Source organism: Desmodus rotundus, chromosome 5, assembly GCF_022682495.2.
Source record: "Desmodus rotundus isolate HL8 chromosome 5, HLdesRot8A.1, whole genome shotgun sequence".
NCBI lineage: Eukaryota > Metazoa > Chordata > Mammalia > Chiroptera > Phyllostomidae > Desmodus > Desmodus rotundus.
In genome coordinates this window covers 163,171,420-163,185,791 of record NC_071391.1, presented here as the reverse complement: position 1 = coordinate 163,185,791, position 14,372 = coordinate 163,171,420, and the positions used below count along the sequence as shown (strand labels likewise).

Sequence of the window (14,372 nt, the reverse complement as noted above, 5' to 3'; positions counted from 1 at the left end):
CCTGCCTGGGTGGCTGGCCCGTGTCCCCCTGCCTGCTCTGGGAGGCTGCTCTGGCCATTTTGTGGCCCTTGGCAGCTGCAACACCAGGCTTGGCTCTGTGCAGCCTCGATGGGCAGGGAGCCTGCTTCTCTCGAGCACCCGGAGGGAGTCCCTGCACCCACACAGGCCTTTCCTGGTGTCAGCATTGGAAGAGCACCATTTGCCCCGAGTCTTCTCCCACCGGCTCCAGCTGGTGGAATTAAAGCCAGCACGCCCTCTTAGGACTCATGCAAGTCTGCACAGACTGAAAGCTAGCAAAACGCCTTCCCAAGTGCAATCTCTTCGTTTGCAGTGAGATTTCTTGCTGATGCTAATGCACAGATTATGTTATTAAAAACATCCAATGATCTTATTTCCCAGCACGTAACTTGTAAGGCCCTAGACAGAAGAGCTGACTTAAGGTAGAGAGCTCCTTTTCTACAAAAAAACCTGGTCTCTCGGGATCGAGGATTTGAGCTCACAGTCAAATGGTGACCAAAGCGCTTACATGCTACTCAACATTCACGAGACTTAATATCGAGTATTATTATTCAGTCACATCCCCCACGCAGAGGCCCCGACTCTAAGAGACCCTGCCTCCCTCCTCCAATAGAGGACATTCGGCTTTGCTTGTTTGTTTCATTATCTCTAGGCCAAGTGCAAGTTGGGTCCTCGTGAGCTTCCAAAGCTTGTTCTGTACCCCAGGCCATTGCCAACGAAGGCCAAGGATGCCAGGGCACCACCGTACAGGCTCTGAAAAGGACCGCGGTCAAGCGGCCTTTTACACTTAGTTTGGCTCGGGCTTTGGCTCTTTGGATGGGGAAATCCTTTTCTTCTGCAGATCCTGGAACCGGGGGCTGACAGAACCCTCTGGAGGAATTTGGGGTGGTCCCAGCAGGTGGGGTTTTAGTCCAGTCTCCTCCAGAGCACACCCCGGAACTCAGGTTGTGTGGAGGGCCAGCATCACCAGCCAGGGAGCAGTCAGACCTGGTCCTGCTGCGGAATGTGCTTCGTGGCCTTGGCAGGTCACCTCTCTGGGTCTTGGTGTTCTCCCCTGCCAATGACTTCATGCCTGTTCAGGCTCGTAGCTTTGCCTGGTCACCTTCCGCTTTTGTTCGCTTTGCCCTGAGCTGAGCCTTGGGCATGGAAGGCATGGGTGCGTTTGATCTCAGCTGAAACTGAGCAAGCATACCCTGGTCCAGCCTGGACCCTAGAATGTGCACAGATGCTCTCCACGCTGGAGATGCCCTCTGACCTCCGGGCGGCAGCCTGTGTGGTCACAGGTCCTCGTTCTGCTGCCTGCCTGCTGGGAAGGCCTGGCTTTGGTTCTCAGATGTGAGCATTGTAGCTCAAGAGCTGCCACCTGAATGGGCCTGTCCGCCTCATGGTCTGGACTCACAGGCCGCCAGTCTGAGGCCCATGTGGCTCCCTGGCAGACCAGGCTTCACTGACCTTGGCCAGGGGAGGGAGGGGAAGCCGGTTCTTTCCCAAGAGGACAGAGGTAGCTACAGTCCTGGACATACCAGATGGCCCGAGGGGGCTGTGCCCTCTGAGGGGTGGACTGTCCTCAGAGCCTGTTCTCACCTAAGGCTATGTGTGTGGACAGACAAGGCCTCCCTTGGATGAGTGACCGGGGCTGTGGTCAGTGGCTGGAGCAAGTGCTCCGGACGTTGTGGGGGGCAGGTGCTGCCGGGGAGGAGGAGGTCACCATCACAGACTAGAGCCTTCCGCAGGAAGGTCTGCACGGGCTCCTTACCCAGCCTCCCTCCTGCTTCACCCATCGGACATCCCTGCTCTGCTCCTGAGTACCAAGCACTGTGCTGCGTGCTGGGCATCCAGACGTGACTGCCCCCCAGAGCTGCCAGCCCAGGGCGCAGCCCTCAGCGCTCTGCGTGCCGTGGTGAGACAGAGACCGAGGGTCTGGGGGCCGCTGTGAGGAGGCCGCTGTGCGCCCTAAATAGATTCTGGCCCTTCTCGCGGACACAGGGAGCCCACTCGCTTTCGTCCGGGTGCCATGGAGATGCTGGACTCTGTGGAGGTACACAGAGACGAGAGCTCGGTCCGACACCCGTCTCCTCTGAGCAGCCCAGGCTGGGCGAGTTAGAACAATGAGCAGGGTTATTAGGAGTATTCGAATGTGGGGCCCTTGCTCTGTGCTGGGCCCTGGAGACACCAAGACAGCACCCTGCCCTCAGGGACCCCAAAGGGGCAGGCGACTCCGGGGTGACCAGGCAGCATCATCTGTGTCCTGGGATGGGAGAGCCCGCATGTACTCCGTCCTGATGTTGCAGGACCAGAGAAGCAATGAGGGACAGCCTGGGGGTCGAAGGTGGCTTGGCTTGGGGGGTGGAGTGTCCACCAGATGCAGGAGGTGGCAGAGGGAAGATGGGAAGGAGGACCAACCCTGACGCCTGGCATCTCCTGCCAGGGTGCCTGTCCCCTGGCCTGTGGGATGGGCGGCAGTTCCTGCCTGTCAGTGTGTGACCTGTGTGCTTGCCCAGTGCCTGGCCCACAGTAGGGTTCAGGAAGTGGGATCAGGGGCTCCTGGTGCCACGGGAGGAGTCCTTCCCGACCTTCCGGTTCTGCCCTTGACCATGCTCCCTGTAATTATCCAGACATTAATTCAGTTCCTCCCAGGGCTGTTTCCTTTTATAAGGTCATTTCCCTGCCATCCTGCGGCAGTACCAAAATCCATACTAATGCCAAATTGACACCCAAACCTGTGTGACTCTGGTCTGGCTGCCATAATGAAGTACCATGGACTGGGGGCTTACCCATCAGACGTTTATCTCATGGTTTTGGAGGCTGGTTCAAGGTCAAGGTGCCGGCAGGCATGGCTCCTGATGAGAACCCATTTCCTTCACTGTGTCCAACGCAGGCCTTTCCTGGGTACAAGCACATGGAGGGTCTCTAATTATATGGACATTTTACATAAAAATAAAGGACATACACTGGAAAAATGCACACCCAGGCCAGATACTAAGAACCACATTCACTAATTCCAACATTTTGCTTGTGTTTAAAACTCCTTCTTTAAAACAGACCCAGTGTGTTGAAATCACGTCTGTCTAGTGCTTGGACACAGGAGACAGGAAGATGGTTCATCTTGTGAGCAGGAGGCACCCAGGACAGGCTGCATGTCTTTGGGGGTTGGCTGGGGGCCCCTGGCGTGCCTTTGGGGTACCTCGAATCAGAAGGATAACCCAGCAGGGACATGTAGTCCAAGCAAATGGAAAAGGCAGGGAACGAGCCCGGCATCCGCGGCCTCTCAGCCAACTTTGTTCCTCCCTCCTGGTGACGCGGCACCTGCTCTGGTGCAGCCAGCTGAGGTCAAGTCTGGGGCAGAAAGCGCAGCTGGGACAGTGTCCCTTCAGCCTGGGGTTTTGGGTGCGGGCAGTGGCCAGGCAGCTGCCCCGGAGCCCAAGTCTGTCCTCTGGCCCCTGTCATTGTTCCCAGGGTGGGAGCGTGGTGCGCGGTTGGGGCCGACAGCTGGATCTTGCTTGTCGTCAGCCCTGCTCACGTGCCGAAATGTGTTTGTGTTCTTCCAGTCGATTTAACATCCTTCGTGACCCACTTTGAATGGGACATGGCCAAATACCCCGCGAAGCAGCCGCTGGCCAGCGTGGTGGACACTCTAGCAAAGGTAAGAGAAGGGCCTTCCCTCAGGGGACACTTGGCTTCTGTGACCGGGGCCCTCTGACTGTCTGACATGGATCTACATGGCATTTGGGCCCTGGCGAAGCAGATGGACTTTCTGGGGGACCAGAGGCAGGAGGCGGGGTTGTCCCTGTGGTCCTCCCTCTTGTCCGGCATGGCCTCCAGCTTTTGCTTCCCGGCTCTGGGGGCCCCAGGGGGTCTTGCACCCATGCTGTCTCCTGTTGTCTCCCCGGGGGTGGGTACTGAGGGTTTGTGACACCCTGTCCCCTCTCCCTCCATGCTACGTGGAGCCCCTCCTAGGTCTGGTCTCCTGCTGGCCTGGGTGTCTGGGAGAGAGCCTGAGCCCAGCCAGGAACAAAGCCCTCCTGTTGTCTGCTGAGCCGCCTGGGCAGGGCTGGGTGGGCCAGGGGGAGGAGGTGGCACTGGGACTGTCCCCGTGATGCAGCAGGCCTCTCCTCACTGCAGTACTCGGCCCTGCCTGGGGCCAGCAGGCCCAGGAATGTGGGTGCAGCTCCATGGGCACTCCTAACGTCACAGAGGTCCCAGCTCCTCCTGGGACAATTGGGCAGTGATTCTGGAAGGCCCTCCAGGAGGGGCTGCCCGGAGCCCCTGTGCCAGGTATGGTTCCCAGGCGGCTGTTGTGCACCTACCTCCTCCACTAACCCAGGAGCAGATGGCCAGTCCGGGGAGGCTGGGCGGAGCCAGACAGGGCAGCCAGTGCCCATCTCTGAGTCCCCTGGGGCAGTGCTCACTGAGAGGCTGTCCCAGGGTCACCAGACCCTGTGATGAAGGCCCCGGAGCACATAGGGGCCATGGTTGAGGGGGCAGAGCAGGCTGGAGGACAGAACCTGGCTTCTCTCTAGTCCAGGGGATCCAAAGAATGACTTGGGCAAGGAAGCAGAGAGAGGGGAGAGAGCAGGGGTTTGGTGGCACCCTGTGTGCCTGGGACCACACAGGGCTCTTTTGCTTCTTTTCCTTCTCACGTCCACCCTGGGATGGGAGGTAGGTGTCACCTTCCTCCGATTCCAGTTGGGAGGCTGGCTGAGGTGAGGGGCCTGCTGCAAGGGTTGCAGGGTTGAGGGCTGAGTTGTGCGGCGTGCAGGGCACCTGCCCCAGGGTGCTGGGCTGCAGGCCCTGCTGCCTGAGTCAGCCCAGCAGAGGCTTGAGGCACGGGCTCCCCAACCCTGCCCTGCCCCAGAGCCCCAACGTGGTGCCCTCGGCCCTGGGTCAGGCCTGCTCCCCCAGTTGAAGGTCTCAGCTGTCAACTAGACACTTTCTAGTCCCTTAGAGAGCTGCCGGGAGGTAACCGTTGCTGTTTGGCGGGTGTGGAGTAGCGCCGTCTGGGTGACTGGGCAGGTCTCTCATCCTGGGAGCAGCCCTGTCCCGACACAGTCCGGGGAGGCTTGACCCGCTCAACAGCCGGGAGCTGAGTCTCCTGCCCCTCCTTCAATGAAGAGGTGTGGGGAGAGCTTCTAGCCCTGCACACTGAAAGGCAGCTTGTCCCCTGGCTGGGGACCCACCCAGCCTGGCTGTGTCAGCCTGCACAGGCTGGGTGATGCTGTTGTTTCAAAAAAGCCCCAAATCTCACTGGTGGAACAGCAACAGATCCATTCCTCCACCACGTGCATGTCTGCCTGTGGCTGGTGAGGGTTGGCTCCCTGCCAACCCACAGGGTGCTGGCAGCTGGTGACGCCTCGCCAGGTGCCGCAGGGGCCTGCCTCCCATGGCAGTGAGCCTCCAAGGAGCAGGGCTGGTGTTTGGTTCTGTCGAGCATGCGTGCTCTCAGCTCTGCCCAGTGCTGGCCGCTCTGCGGGCAGGTGCACAGGGGGCCAAGGCCCGCCCGCCCTCGGGGAGCTCAGGCCGGTGCAGGAAAGGACTTACCCTTGTGCACGAGCTGCTCCATGGATTGGATTAGCTCACACCGGTTCTGTGGCTCTGAGCTCAGTGAGGTTCAGGAATGGACGCCGGGTCACACAGCTGGTCAGACTTGGAACGGGTCCTGGGGCCTCCACTCCTCTCCCTGTCTTGTTGGGTCCCAACATCCGCTGCAGGTTTTCATTGGCTTGTGTTGAAATCAGAAAAATGGAGAGGTCACAGCATTTTTTGAAAAAATGTAAGTCTTATTTTAGAAATCAAGACCTGTGGGCTGTACTCACGTCAATGTGCTGGTCACAATGTCACACCGTCTCACGAGAGGTCTCACCACGGGAGGGGACAGGGATTCCGTGGGCTATTTGTACAATTTTCTGTGAATCGACAATCATTGCAAAGTAAGGAACGTTTTTAAAATTGTAAACAAAGTATAAATCTTTCCCCCCAAAATCAAACATAACCAAGTGTAAAGCTAAAAAAAACATTAAAGGTCTCCTGTGACACTCCCCAACCCCCCATTCCTGCTCCCTTTAATCTCCCTAAACTTTAAACTGATGTTTAGAAGTCTAAACAGACCCTTCCAGCTGTATAAAGAAGCATATATTTCAACTCAGAACTGTCCGTACCCCACAGATTGCCCCCTTTCCCTGTAATGATTCTGGGGTGTCCCCGTGTCACCATGTGCCTCTCTGTTGAATTTGGTGGCTGATCATGAGCCACTGGTGAGGTGTCACTGATGGTGGCTGAGGACAGAGATGTGGGAGGACGTGGGCACAGCATTTCAGGAGCCACGGGAATGGGCCCCGCACCCCACAGGTGGCAGCATGGGGAACCTACCTCGTTTGCAGTCCCCATGCCGTGGGTGCCAGGTGCTGGGGCACCGATTCCGTGGTAGGAGACTCTGCTGTTGCAGTGTGGACCCTGGAGGGCAGGGGCTGGCGGGTGTCCTCCCAATTCCCAACAGCGTCCACCGCACAATAGGAGCTCACTGAGGCCCTGGGCTGCCACTTGCAGTGGCTTCAGAACGCTCACTCGTGGCAGTCATCTGCTATGAGGGCTTCCGGTGGACTGGGCACTGGTGGGCACTTTTCTCTCACTGCTTCTAGCCCTTGGGGAGGACACTGTCACCCCGGCTGGGCTGATGGGGCACCTGCGGCAGGAGAGCTGGGCCTTGGGCCTGGCTTGTCTCATTGCCTGCCCACCACAGGACGGGGGCTGGGGTGTGCTCCTGAACATTCTGGAATAAGGGATCTCTTGAACATCAGGCTGATGGCAAGCCTCTGAGCTAAAGGAGCCTTCCCACCTACGTGGAGCAGGGAGGGGCTGCTGTGGAGCCCCTGGAGACCTGGGCACTATTGGGGCTGAGCCATGGCGGTCCCCCTGGGAGGCAGGACGGGGTCAGCCTGAGCTGACCTCCAGCCCAGCCTGAGTGCGTGTGCAAGCGGCGGGTGCCCTGGGGCCGAGGGAGGGTGCCCTGACTAGGAGATGGGCTGGAAGTCCAAAGACTAACTCCCTGAGCCTCTGCATTTGCAAAGAGGGGCTACTCACCCCTTCCTGCCCTCCCAGGGCCTCACTGGGGGGCTGAATGTGGGTGCTCGGAGAGCAGGGGGGTGAAAGGGAAGCCATCCATGGTGAACGGGCAGGACTCACAGTTTTTCCTGAAGGATGCCAGGAGCAATCTGTGGCAGGTTGGAAAAGTTTGACCAACTATTTGAACTCTTCTGCTCTTACGAATAGCAACTGGCACAGATCGAAACCGACCTGAAGTCCCGCACGGCCGCCTACAACACCCTGAAGACGACCCTGGAGAACCTGGAGAAGAAGTCCCAGTGAGTGCCCTCTCCCCGTGCCACTCGCGGCCGCCGAGCCTGGCAGGGGCAGGATCCCAGCCGGGCAAGGCGTGAGCCGTGCTGATCGTGGGGTGACCGGGATCTGTGTCTGTGAGAGTGAGACAGACAGATGGACGGACAGACAGACACACTTCTGACTCTGCAGGAGCTGTGCTGAGAGGGGTAGACCTGAAGCAAACAGGGTAGAGGGTGGAGGGGAGGAGAGGCCCAGGCCGGAGTTCACGGCTCATCCCTGCCGGTGCCCAGAGAGGAGTAGATGCTGACAGGAGCTTCCTTCCCTTTGCCACCCTCTCCCAAGTTATTAAGAGCACCTGGGCTGCACCCCAAGACTCTTCCCCATGGCAGCTCTGCAGAGGCCCCTCCTCACAGAGGCAGCAGCAGGCTGGGCTGCCAGAGCCTGGCCTCTAGTGAGGACCAGCAGAGGGCAGCGGGCTCTGTAGCTGGAGCAGAGCAGCTTCAGAAACTCAGGTGCCTTCTCTGCCCCCCTGAAGGACCACCAGGTGGGAGAGGGAGCAGACCAGCGTCCCTGCAGACAGCTGGTCACCAAGAGGGTGGGAGGTGTCAGGAGAAGAGCTTAAGGTCAGTGTTGTGATGGCCGCTACTGTCTTATGAGGCAGTGAGCTCCCTGTTGTTGGAGGCATGTAAGAAGAAGCCATGTGAGCTCCTGCTGGGGAGGCTGGGAGTTGATCATGAATAGGGCTGAGTTGGCACAGATGATCCTCCCAGTCCCCCCAGATTGTGGATCTGATTCTGTAGACGGTTCTCTGAAGATACTCCAGAGAAAGGAAGTGTCTGGGGGCAGCTGGGCACCAGCCACCCCCTTTGGATGACCATCCTCCTGGTTGGCTCACCACTGTGAGCAAGGAAAAAGTCACCAGGGGGGTGTCCCTCCTACTGCATCTGCTCTCTTCTGATGGTCCCTGAGCAAGTTGTCTTCTTGTGAAAAAGCAAATTGTACATTTGTGGGAAATTTAAAACCAAAGAGGGAAAGATGCACTTCAACTAGAACCCGTCCTTGGTTGCCTGGCTTTGAATCAGAACTAAATGGCACCGATGGGGTTTCACCCTCTCCCTGCTTGGCCTGACCAGGGAGGAGTGGCCAGAAGGGCAGGGCACCAAAGGCATACAGCCCTAAATGATGGCCTTGGGGTAGATCTGCCGTGATAGTGACCAGAGTACCACGAGGCCATTCGCCTGCTGGGCCATCCACTCGCACCCCCAAATCGTGGACACGAGAGTGGTCTGGGACGTGAGCAAACACCTGGTCCAACCTGCTCAGTCAACTGGTAAAGAAGCCCCTCACCGACTCAGCATATACTCCAAGGGAGGGAGGCGGGGGGGGGGGGGAGAGGGAGGGGAGAGTGAAGAGGGTGAAACCAGCCCTCCCTCCCTCCTCCGCTCTTCTTTTCTTCGTCTGGTAGACATTTATTAAGCACCTACTGCACACTCAGGCCTTATGCTAGACCCTAAAGACAGCAAGCAGAAGAATGCACACTTTCTGCCCTTGGACCGCTCACACTCACTCACTCCACAAATAGTTAGGGAGTGTGTGCTGTGTGCAGGGGCTGCACGAGCGTGAAGCAGGCAGGTGAGGTCTGACCGTGCAGGGAAACCTTGTGCCTTCGGACAGGGGCCCCAGGGGCTTACCAGTGATGCAAGGGAGGTGGAGGGGAGACATGGGATGGCATTTTACCTAAAGCTGCAGCCTCAGCTCAGCGCTCGAGAGCTGTTTATTTGGGAAGCATTGCAAGCTGTGTCTTAGCTGATACGGCGGCCTGTGGGCTGACGGAACAGCCAGTCCTATTGGCTGTGTCGTGGGGCGTTTGCTGGTACAGTGGCCGTGATCCACGGTGCTAAAAACACCGTGACCCTGGTGCAGGCCCGGTTCCACCGGGCACACAGAAAGCCGCTTCGGGTGAGTGTCCCCTGGCTGCTGTGAGGCGTGTAAAGCGACACGGTGCTCTCTCGGGGCCTGTGCCTGCCCAGGACAGCCCAGGCGGCTTCGAGAGCTGGCTGCTGTGTTGACACTTGAGTAACGAGCTGTCTGCCACCAGTGGTGCCCTCCCGACAGCAACAGGGTGGCTTGCGCGAGGGCGGTGCAGATGACGGAGGTGTTGGATTCAGTAGCCCTGTGGGTGACTGGTGATAGCGCCTGAGGCCCTGCCAACCACAGCGGCTCTGCTGGGGGCACACTGAGCCCCAGGCCCCCTCCCTGGGGAGCAGCCTGAGCCTCCCCTGTTTCCTGCTGGCCACTCCTGTTCCTGCCCGACCCCCTTGCTGTGGGTGTGCCGGGGTCTGTGGCACCTCCACGTGCCTTTCTGCTGATCGCACTCCCTTTGTCCCACGTGCACCCAGGGGAAACCTCTTCACCCGGACACTGAGTGACATTGTGAGCAAAGAAGACTTTGTGCTGGATTCTGAGTATCTGGTCACACTCCTGGTCATTGTCCCCAAGTAAGTGGGAGAGGAAGGTGGGCAGTGGGGTCTCGACCTGTGTCGGTCATCACAGGGGAGACTGGCCCTGCCCCAGGAGAGGGGGGAGCAGCCCCCACAGCCTGGTCTCCGGCCCTGGACGGAAGCTGTGTGGCGATAGCAGGAGCAGGGGACAGTGCCTGTGGTGGTCATACCGGTGACAAAGAGCTGTCTCTTGAGCACCTGCTGTGTGCCAAGTGTCACAGACACGCTCACTTCCCCGCTACCAGCCCGGGAGTGGCTGTGGTCAGTTGTCTTGCCCAAGGCCACACAGGGCCAGGGTTTCAAGCTGCCAGCGGGATCTCTGGCTGAGTCCTTCACACAGGCCTTTCCGGTGGGTGCTCGGGGCCTCCGGGCAGGCAGGGCCCAGGATAGGGCTGGGTGGGCGGCCCCCGCCCTGCAGGGCCTCAGAGGGGGCCTGGGGCTCTCCCTGGCCCTGGTCCTGCTCACCCCGGCCCCTCGGGAAAAGGGGTGTGCAGCTTCCTAAACACTCAGGATACCCCACAGCCTTTTCTGCAGAAACCACTGAACCGCTCTGTGTTCTCACAGACCAGACTACGCACAATGGCAAAAAACCTACGAATCCCTCTCGGACATGGTGGTCCCTCGGTCAACCAAGTAAGTGCGACCTCAGCTTCCCCCAGTGCCCCTGGGAAGCATGTGTGGGCGCTCTGGGGCACCCAGCCACCAAACACTTGTGCCCGCATGAGCCCCTCGACCTGGAGTTCCTGCACAGCCATGCGACCATCTTTTGGAACTTCACTTCCCTGCCCCTCCTCCAGGGAGCCCTCCCTGGCTGCCCCCTTCTGCGGCACTCTGCTCTGCCTTTTCAGCACAGCTCAGTATGGGTTCTGGGGCAGGGGTGGGAAACAGTCTCACAGCGTGTGGCCTGCTGGGGTCAGAGCAGGAGCGGGCAGTGAGGGCTGGCTAAGTCACAGAAGAAGGGATAAGAGAATGTAGTCACACGGCGAATACCAGCCACAGAGCTGGGAAGGCCAGTGATGCAGACTGCGTGCCCCAGCACGGGCAGGCCTCGCTCTGTGGTGCTGAGCGAGCCGCAGAAGGCGCGCACACAGCACAAAGCTCCTTACTTATGGTCTAAAGATGGACGGACTCCACCACGTGTGACTTGGGCCCACTCGGGTGCACAGCAGAACTATGGGCGTGTCTGGGGATGAGAAAAACCAAGCTGAGCACAGAGGTGGCCTCGGGGCAGAGAGCAGAGGGCAGTTTGGGGGCAGGGATACGACACAGGGGGTTTCTACTGTATGAAAGTTGATGTCTAAAGCTGTGTGGCAGACACATAGTTATTTGAATGTCTGCAATAACTTGTGATCTTCACAGGTTCAACAGTGAGGCCCCTTCCTCTGCCTCCCAGCCTCGGGGCTTGGGCTCAGCCTCAGGGCAGCCCCGCCTGTTCCCAGCTGCAAGGCTGGCTCTCCCAGGGTCCCAGATTCCCAGGAGATAGCAATCAGGAGCTAAAATGAGGGTTGCAGGGGACAGGACAGTCACAGCCTGAGGTCACACGGGAAGCTGGAGGAGTGAGCCTGGGGCAGCCAGGTCTGCAGGGGGAGGTGGCGGGGGGGGGGGGGGGGGGCACCAAGGGCCCTCGAGGCGGGCCTGCTTGGCAGGCTCTGACACTACCCCTCAGCAGCCAGGTGCTGGGAAACAGGCTGGGAGAGCCTCTCAGACTGGAGCCCTAGGCCCTGTGGGCCCCCAAGAGCCCCAGAGCTACTCCGGAAAGGGCTCTGGGGCCCAGGCAGCCTCTGTGGGTGCTGCTCTGAGAAACAGGAAAGGCGGCCCCGCCAGCATGCTCACAAAGCTCCGCCTGGTCCGAGGGCTCCCCTTTCTGGTCACCTGGCCGGCAGGACTTGCAAATGCTCAGATCTCTGGCCCTCACAACCCCCATACCCTTGGGGCCATGGTGGTTTTACATGGAGATGTGCTGGGAGGCTGTGCCTGATTAGGCCACTGTGACATTGGACATCAGATGGCCACTGTGAGGAGGTCTTCACCAGCGTGTCAGGGCCAGGGGCACCTGTGCGCACGCAAGGGGACTAAGACCCAGGAAGGAGTAGCTTGATCTCGCAAGCATTTTGTGAACAGGAGCCAGACCCCAGGTGACCGCTTGCTAGAGGCCAGTCCCCACCTCCCCTGAGGGCCTGCATCTAAGGGTCTGGAAGGCCTGCGAGCCTCTGGCATAGAGGGCGAGTGGGAAGAGAGGGAGGAGAGGGAGGAAGGCAGCCGGGACCACAGAGTTAGGGTGCCCTGGGTTCCCCGCCCTCCACGCTTGCATGGCCCCAGTGCACAGGCCACAGGCTGAGGGGACAGAAGCCACCTCCACACTGACCTACTCCCGAGGGAGAGGACAGGCCCCTCCCAGTCCAGCGCCAGGTTAGGGCCTGAGGATGAGGCCAGCGACTAGACGCTTCTTTCCCACAGACTGATCACCGAGGACAAGGAGGGCGGCCTCTTCACGGTGACTCTGTTTCGAAAAGTGATCGATGACTTCAAAACCAAAGCCAAAGCCAACAAGTAAGGGCCGTGGCGGGCTTCTCCGGGCTCTCGGCTCCACTGGGGAGCTGCATCGTGAAAGCCTCTCATTTGCTTGCTTTAAGGTTCATTGTCCGAGAATTTTACTACGATGAAAAGGAAATTAAAAGGGAAAGGGAGGAGATGACCAGGTTGCTGTCTGATAAGAAGCAACAATATGTGAGTACCTGGGTCAGGACGTGATTTTCAGGCAAGACGGGGACAGAGGGCCCTGCCTGGCCCCTGACCTCTCAACGCCGGCGTCCCCACGGCCCTGGGCACACACCACCCGGGAGCGTGTGCTCTCCTGGGGCTGCCAGAGCAGAGCCTGGGGCGAGGTGACAAGCACAGGTTGTTGCAGAACTGGCACCTGAGCCATGAACCATGGCGCTGGGCGCCCTCCGTGCGCAGTCTCACCGAGTCCTGGCACTGTGCTGCCCAGAGGGGCTCGGCCCCACCCTGCCAATGAGAAACTGAGGCTCTGAGCGGTCAGAGCCTCGGGGGCCCTGGAAGGGTACCCTGCCTGATGCCCCCGAGGTTGAACAAAGCAGTCGGGGCTCCAGAGTGAGGCCCGAGGTCACACCGCTGTCCTCAACAGTGTGATTTCCAGGTGTGGTGTGACATCTCCATCCCCAGCACCTGTGTTTACCTTCACTCTGCTTTTAGCAAAGAGTGGGTGCTTATCCTTGAGACTTCCGACAACAGCCACTCAGAAACTTTTCAGGGGTGAAGGCGGCCGAGCTCCAGGGAGAGAAGGCCAGGGTTTTTTTTTTCTGAACTGTGACCAGGGGCACTGGGGAAAGTCACTCAGATGCAGCGTCCTCAGCTGCCGCTCGGGGCTGAGCCCTGGGGCCCCTGTCTGGGTGGGTGTTTTGGTGTCCCCTCCCCCAGTCCCCACAGGGAGGGGTCCGGCAGCAGCTACCTCTCGTGCAGAGGGGAAGAATGAATAGGAAGCACTCTGGGTCTCTCGGAGGAAAGTCCGTGGGTAAACAGAAAGCTGTAAGTACGTGCTTGGCTGGAAAGCCAGAAGTGCTTCTCCTGGGGCCTCGTGTTTGCCCTGCGCCTTCCCAAGCTCGGCCGGCAATTCGGCATGTCTGGCCTGACCTCCGTGCCAATGGCCTTTCCGAGGGACTCCAGTAGACCAGCCACCCTTAGGAGTGAGCACCAGCCGTGGGACCCCTGAAATGGCTCCTCAGAGTCCCCCTGGACTGGCCTGTCCTCTTTGACAGGCAATGGGAAAGGATCGTATGAAGTGTCCCCAAGCATAAACACGCACACAGTATGTGTATAGACGTGTGCACCCTGGAGGGACACACGCACACCTCGGGTCCTCTGAGATGAAGGGCTGAGTCAGACCCCTGGGCCCCCCACCCAGGCAGGAAAGGGGGTTGCCACCAGAGCTGAGATCCAAAAGGTCCCCTCTGAACCTTGTCTGCAAGACCTGGGACTGTGCCCGAGGCCTCTTCAGTGGCCCTCGGCTCCCTGCCGTGCATGGGCGGAAGCCAGATCATGGCAGCTTCCACGCGTGTCCAGGCGGCAAGCCCTGCCTGGTGGACTGGTGGTCAGGTCCTTTGGCACCCACCCGCACACTGGCACAGACCCCCTGAGGATCAAGGTGACACACGAGTCCGACACCTGCCGCCTGGGTCTCAGGTTACCAGCTGGTGTCAGCTTCTGCACCCTGCGCTGGCCCAGGGAGCCCTGCCAGGACCTCTCTGCGGGGGGGAAATGGGGCTTGGGAGGAGACGCACCGACCTGGAGACAGTCCCTTTCCAGGCTCGTTGTGTGCCAGTGAGCAGGGGACAGCTGGGCTCAGCCCGGCCCCAGGCTCTTGAGACTCTTACCCCTTAGCCTGTGTGCGGGTGGGTAGGACCCGCTTCCCGCATCTTTCTGGTTGCTTGTCAGCCAGAAGGGACGAGCTGGGTCCCGGTGTCATCAGTTCCCTTTGAGAGCACAGGGCAGGATTTTACT

At 59.5% G+C, this 14,372-nt stretch overlaps 1 protein-coding gene across 6 annotated transcripts in view; it reads left to right on the top strand.

Moving 5' to 3' along the window:
- ATP6V1C2 (ATPase H+ transporting V1 subunit C2) overlaps nt 1-14,372 on the top strand; it is a 39,932-nt gene that overhangs the window by 20,344 nt on the left and 5,216 nt on the right. For all 6 annotated transcript variants that reach the window (XM_071221585.1, XM_053924029.1, XM_024552463.3 and 3 more), the window contains 6 exons: nt 3,567-3,661; nt 7,285-7,376; nt 9,753-9,851; nt 10,419-10,487; nt 12,312-12,404; nt 12,488-12,581. In XM_071221585.1, coding sequence (XP_071077686.1) covers nt 3,567-3,661; nt 7,285-7,376; nt 9,753-9,851; nt 10,419-10,487; nt 12,312-12,404; nt 12,488-12,581 — 542 coding nt within the window. The remainder of the gene's footprint in view (nt 1-3,566; nt 3,662-7,284; nt 7,377-9,752; nt 9,852-10,418; nt 10,488-12,311; nt 12,405-12,487; nt 12,582-14,372) is intronic.